Raw genomic sequence first — 6,505 nt, 5'->3', positions numbered from 1 at the left:
ACAATGGGGTAAGTTATTGTTTGATCGAGTTGCATTCCTTGAATTACAAATGCTAATACGTTTAAAGGAAATGTGAAGGAAGTTCTGACTCAACTTCGTTGCAAACCAATAGCGACACAATGTAGGCACGTTAACAGAACAACTGTACCATTTCTATAATCTTTGAATTTCGAAAAGTGACTTTGATCGCTATGACTTTTATCCCTTGTCATTAAAAAAACTTCCTATCTGTTTCATTCATCAATCAAAATTATCGTAATGATCTACTTGTTGAGAGCAGTTTCCTTCCATGCTGCTCACTAAGGGAGGGTTCCTCAAAATTCCACCCCTGAGTGTTTTCTTTTGTGTTACAATACCTCTTCAAGCTGATACACATGTAACAAAATCAGTCTATTCATCAAGTAAAGATAAAAAGTAAGCGTATTATTCTAAACTAGCTTTTCTCAGCGTGCCGTAGGCACGCTGTTCTCAGTTAGGACCTCCGAGCGGGTTGCCCTTGCTAGGGCGGACGGACACACAGACAGACGCACATACAAATGCTCTTTAGTAGTAGTAGGTGGTATTACATTAGTTACGAAAGCAGAAGAAAGTTACAAAACCTATTGAACGCAAATGGTAAAAAAATGACTGACTGAAACAGCAACGACACTACAACACAAAATACACGTACTACAACGTCATTAAAAAATATCTAATATATTTTTCATTAGAAACAAGAATACCAAAAAATGTAATGATACACTAGTCACGAATAATATTATTAGAATGGTTCAGTCCTTTCAGACATACAATTCTGGTGTATAACATTCTTGTTTCATCCTGTTCCATTCTCGAATTCTCATATCTCACAATCAGTAATATGTATACGACTATTCTTCCTATGACTAAGTGTCTCAACGAATACATTTTCTCCCACATGTAAGAGACATTGGAACACCGGTTGCCGAATTAGGTTGTAGATAAGATGATGAATATTACAGAATGTAATCATAAGTTTTCCCTTCTAACGTGAGATCGCCTCACAATCTAAAATTTTTAATTTTGTTAATTATACAGTCCGATACTCGTACATAATGCCACGTTGAACTGCGTCAGTCACGGCGTGATAGCTAGATTGCACGTTACATCATTGTCCGTAGTATAGCTATAGCGCCTGCAAGCGTTCTTTTAACATATTTTTTTTAAGCTTGTCTGTTAGTGACACTTTTTAGATGTTAGAGAGACGCGGCTTACAGTTTCTACAAAACTTTTATTGCAGTCGGTTGCTAGTATATAGTCTGCACTGCTTGCCATTACTCCAAATGAGAAAGCAAATCAAGAATAGTAAGAAAAACGTTAATTAATAAAATTAAAAGAATAGTGTGTTAGAAGTAGCTAACATTTATAGCCATTTGTCGAAAGTGAACATCACCAAATACGTTCATCAAAACATAAACCAGTGCCAACAAAATGAAGTTATTGCTAACTTGTACCGTTATATCATGTTCGTAACGTGTTATTGATCACCATTTAAATTTAAATCTAGATGTTCAGATTTTCAGGAAAATGACGGTATTGTTACTGCGTTCGAGCTACCTTTTTATAAAACACTTGGTGACTACATGACTCTTATAGGAGTAAATCCGTTTCAAGACAACAAAGTCAGTCTTGCACGATTAATTCCGCTAGTAGTATTCTGCTTTACTGGTTTCACTCCAATGGTAAGAATGAATTAGACTCTATTCCCCCCTCTCTCCTATCAGTTGCAAATCACGAAGAAAAGATAGAAAGCTGAATGAGCAGGAGTATCACAGATAATGAACTTTAAATAACGCGACGAATAATTGTGATACAATTCGGCAGTACATAAGACTCTGGCAAACGTTCCGCAACAGGGACTTCGATGGACTCTTCGAGGATGCACCGCAAGCACTTACAGCACTCATTAGTATTGTAAAAGTATTAAATGTCTATTCAAATAAATCACGCGTAAGTATGTGCATCTGCATGCAAGTGTGTAAGTCTTCGAATGAAACGTTTTATGTATGGAAAATGTTATATATGTTCTATACCTGCTCAGTTTCAATATTTATTCAATTATATAATACGAGGGAGGGAACTAATGAAATCACCTCTAGAAATGAGTGTATTAGATAAAGTTACCAATGATGGGACTACGCTTGCGACTATATACAGAAGTACGTGATCCAATTGACACTTCCGTCAGATGGATTTGTTTTTTCATTAAAAACTCGATGCACGGCAATGCAATTAACGATACTTATTTCAGAATGTCTATGGTTTACTGTGACACTATTCATCTTTCTGTCTATGTACAATCCAATCGTGGATGTCATTGCGCCATTAAATGAGACACGACCCCGTCAACATTTATTCCACGTCAATTATTTGTTCCTAGACGAAATGGAAAATTTTTGGCCGGTGTTCGTCCATTTAAGTATGGTTGCCTATGCGACCGTGATAATCATAGTCACTATAGATTCATTATACATCATTGTCATATATCATGCTTGTGGAATGTTTGCAGCATGTGGGTAAATATAATGATTTATATCAAAATTTTACGTTACCTAACTGCAAAGTGTGATATGCTTGACTTCTTGTTACTTAATAAACTAAAAAATCTCACAGTAAAATTATGAAACTGCACGTAACACATGTTATGTTTCGCTAATGGGTTATTTTAATGATAAATTGTCACGTGTGAAGTGCTAACGTTCGTTTCACTATGTTATAATTATTACGGCCAGGCGCCTAGTTCAGAATGCGACAGAAGATACTGTTGAAAATCAAGGAGGTACTATAGACGCTAATGGATACAAAGAGTATAATCGATGCATAAACGTGCATTATGAGGCTCTACAGTTCGTATTTTTGTTAACACAAATCAAACAACATAACAAGCAATCGAACTTAATTTAATTGTTTCATTGGTCGTATTTGAAGATTCTACGACGTCCTCGATATTTGTTGCCGGAACTCGTACTTGATTCAGATGGGGATAAACATGATAGTTGTTAGCACCACAGCTGTTGAGGTACACAAATTTTTCTTTGTAAATTTTCGTAATGATACAGAATAATTGTTGAAAAAAAACCAATAAATCATATCTGTCCTTTAGTTAGTTATGTTTTTCGATCGCCCGGCTGACGTCGTTCGACTTGCTTGTTATCTTGCGGCACAACTGTTCCATTTATACATGATTAGTTTACCTGGACAACGATTGTTGGAACAAAGCGTACAAGTGGTCGACAAAGTGTAAGTTTCTACAATTTATTCCTCTTCTTTCCAGAAATTGAATGTTTGTATTACGTAAATGAATACAACAGATTGTGATATGAGTGAATTTTGCCCGGACAGATGGTTCTCCAGATGGTATGAGATACCTGTGAGGGCACAAAAAATGCTTATTCTGATGGTGCTGAGGGCCAATAGACCATGTATATTGACAGCAGCAGGACTCTATCAAATGACAATAGAAAGTTTCGGAATAGTATGTGTAATAACAGATTATATGAGTTATTGAGTTACTGCCTTATACAGAGTGTCCCAGAAAAAGTGTTGGAACAGAAGAGAGGTGATTCTGTAAGTGTTCCTGAGCAACAATTTCCTTTACCAAAATGCAAAGTGAGACATGGCTTTTGAATTATTAACGAAAAACACTGACCAATAAGAGCGCGTGTAGGGCCCACGCTATGCCATGTTACGTACATCGCTTCCAGAACAATCGGATCTGATCACGTATGCATCTTTTGCGCGGGTAAATCAGAGCCGAGGCGAACCGAAGTTTCTATGAAATGCCCTTATATGGTCATGTACCACTTCAGGGTGACGCATCCCTTAACTCCATGGGAGGACCATGTTCAAGGCGAGCATAGAAACTTCTATAAAATGCCCATATATGGTTGTCTCCCACTCCGGGCGACGAGCTCATTTGGGTATAAAAAGGGGTTAAAACCATAGCCCTTTGGATTAGTCTAGATCAGAATTCTCGTGCAGCCGAAGGCCCTGTCTCTCCGCGACGTGAGTTTTGTGAGTGAATTACTAATAACCTTAGCTTTTCCCCGCGGCTTCACTGCGAGAATCGAAGAAGGAATTCTCTTACTTAAGAGTTGACCAGTACTTGTATTTATTAGAGAATATACATAGATTGCATTTCATAACGAAGAGTTCGTTTAAATTCTCGTTTCTTTCGCTTCCCTGTTATTTCCAATTAGCTTGATATCAGGAGTATCGTACGAACCGATACGTCTCAAGGAGTGTTCACATTACCGTAACCGTAGTGAGAATTCTGCGTGGTAGTGGGTGTTTTGGACTCGAGAGATGCCCCGGCGGAGCCTACAGTACCGTAGTAAAAAATTGAAACCCATGTAAAAGCCCAGGGGCTTCAGAAGGGCCCGTCGACTCGTTCCGCAGACTATCCGCGAAAATCCGGGTCGACCACCCGCTGAGTACCTGCTAGACCTTTTTTTTATGGCCGAACCCGCAGTTCCTGGTCATGACACTTGGGCACCGCCTGGGCAGGGACTGGATAATTTTTCCCTCGGTCGGAAAGTGGGGACGACGCGACCATGGTGGGGACCAATACTTGGTGGGGGTATGCTAGGCATGGTCAGCGAAGGCGCATCAGGAGAATAGTAGTGGGAATCGAAATACGGGCGAAAAAGAGGGGAAGCGAGCCGTGCGTGATAAATTCTGAGACCCCTGCGCCTGGGCCCTATCAGCGCGGTTACCTCGTAACAGCCACGGCCGAGAATTACGATCCGAGTCAACCTATCCGTGGCTGGGCGAGGACCCTACGCGTGTTCTCATTGGTTACTGTTTTTCGTTAATAATTCAAAAACCATGCCTCACTTTGCATTTCACCAAAGGAAATTGTTGTTAACAAATACCTCCAGCATCACACCTTTTCGGCTCTAACAATTTTTCTGGGACACTCTGTATATATGGTATAAAAGTATGGGCAGACACTAATAATTTAAATATTTTTATTCCAAGACTGTTAAAGCGTGCATGTCGTATTTCACTATGTTCTTGTCCGTGAGGGACTAACTGTGTCCATGGAAAGTTATACTTCGTCGATCGTAATATGTTTCATGTTTAATATATACTTATATACATACATATAAATACATATAAGTATTTACAAGTTAGTACTAGCCAATATTATCCAATTATTTTAACGTAAGTAAATATAAATCATCACAATATAATAGAACTTCTATAAAAACAATTTTCGTGACCAGCAACTCGTGTAATCAGGTAAAGCTTCAGAGAGGTCGTAAAATTCACCGATCATTAAAAATTCATGATAAAAATTAGTAACCTGTTATGGTTAGCCGTTCAGGAATGTCTTTACCTATTCGAATAAAAAAATTAAAAAAAATCAGTCTCATTACTTAATTTACACATCTTATATATTCCGTGTGTAATAAAATGTTTCAACAAACATTGCAGAATCGTACTGTCAATGAATATTGCAAAATATAATGAAAGGCTTTCTTTTATGACTTGAGAGCAATGAGCAGCCGTAAAATATGTATATGTATATGACATTATGTCCCGTTCGCTACGATGCAGCTGCTACTTTAATGTCAACTTGCAGTGCGTCATTGCGTGATCACAAAATTGCATGTTACATATCTTGTAATTGCATTGATATCCACCAGTAAGTTAACCACAGCATTTCAGTTATATTCAAACCGCAAACTGAAATGGAAAATAAAGGAAGGCATGATAAAATAATAAAAAGGTAGCTTTACGTCAAGTTTATAAAATCAAATCACGTTTAAACAGATAATTATATTTGGCCTGGGGGCAAGGTAAGCTTACTTATTGTTAGATTTTTAACTAAACAATGTTACGACTGTTACTGAAATGTAAGTTGAATATAAATTATCACAATAAAATAATTTAAACGTAGTATATTTTCACAACAGTTTAAACAATAAGCAAAACTGCTGTTAATCTATTCGTCGCGTTATCTTTGTTATCAAATTTTTTAGTTGATCACATTTCTATTACAAACACTTTAGAAAATGTTTATGTTGCATTCTGCAAATATATTTATGTAATGACATCTATCTTGATTTTATGGATTCTATGAAAAAAATTAAAAATTCATATTTACACACGCCTATAAAAAGGTTAGAAGAAATTCTTGTTCACACAATTCGTAAAAATAAAATCAGTATACTCGTGAATCACAGATTGCCTTAAGGATTTATTGGCTATACAGTCAATCCCAAAAGTTTATGCGCTTTAGAAACTCATTTTTTAAAAAGAAATCAGACATCGGAAGACTATTGCTAATAATAAACAACAACAAATTTTCGATTTTTCCGAGATTTTTCCAAGGGGTACCCCTTCAATTTCTTCGAAATTTTCGTTTTTTGCTAATAACTCCTAAACCGTTGAACTTACGAGAAAATTGTATAAAACCTTTTTTGTAGAGAATGACGAGATCTACAATTTCTATAGAAAAGTTTGTCGCTAGCATTAATAG

General features: G+C 37.0%; 1 protein-coding gene across 1 annotated transcript in view; it reads left to right on the top strand.

Annotated features, from left to right (window-relative positions):
* The window catches only part of LOC108630004 (uncharacterized), a 7,709-nt gene extending 2,550 nt beyond the window's left edge, over positions 1-5,159 (top strand). Inside the window, exons 8-17 of the mRNA XM_026817754.1 lie at positions 1,356-1,483; positions 1,526-1,700; positions 1,843-1,968; positions 2,060-2,177; positions 2,270-2,534; positions 2,751-2,864; positions 2,947-3,037; positions 3,122-3,258; positions 3,361-3,493; positions 4,999-5,159. Of these exons, the coding sequence (XP_026673555.1) occupies positions 1,356-1,483; positions 1,526-1,700; positions 1,843-1,968; positions 2,060-2,177; positions 2,270-2,534; positions 2,751-2,864; positions 2,947-3,037; positions 3,122-3,258; positions 3,361-3,493; positions 4,999-5,052 (1,341 nt within the window). The 3' untranslated portion in view covers positions 5,053-5,159. The remainder of the gene's footprint in view (positions 1-1,355; positions 1,484-1,525; positions 1,701-1,842; positions 1,969-2,059; positions 2,178-2,269; positions 2,535-2,750; positions 2,865-2,946; positions 3,038-3,121; positions 3,259-3,360; positions 3,494-4,998) is intronic.
* The last annotated feature ends 1,346 nt before the right edge of the window (positions 5,160-6,505 follow it).

Source organism: Ceratina calcarata, unplaced genomic scaffold (genome assembly GCF_001652005.2).
Source record: "Ceratina calcarata isolate Rehan_Ccalc_2016 unplaced genomic scaffold, ASM165200v1 scaffold61, whole genome shotgun sequence".
NCBI lineage: Eukaryota > Metazoa > Arthropoda > Insecta > Hymenoptera > Apidae > Ceratina > Ceratina calcarata.
Note: the sequence above shows the minus strand (reverse complement) of the source record. Positions and strands in the feature narration are given on the sequence as shown.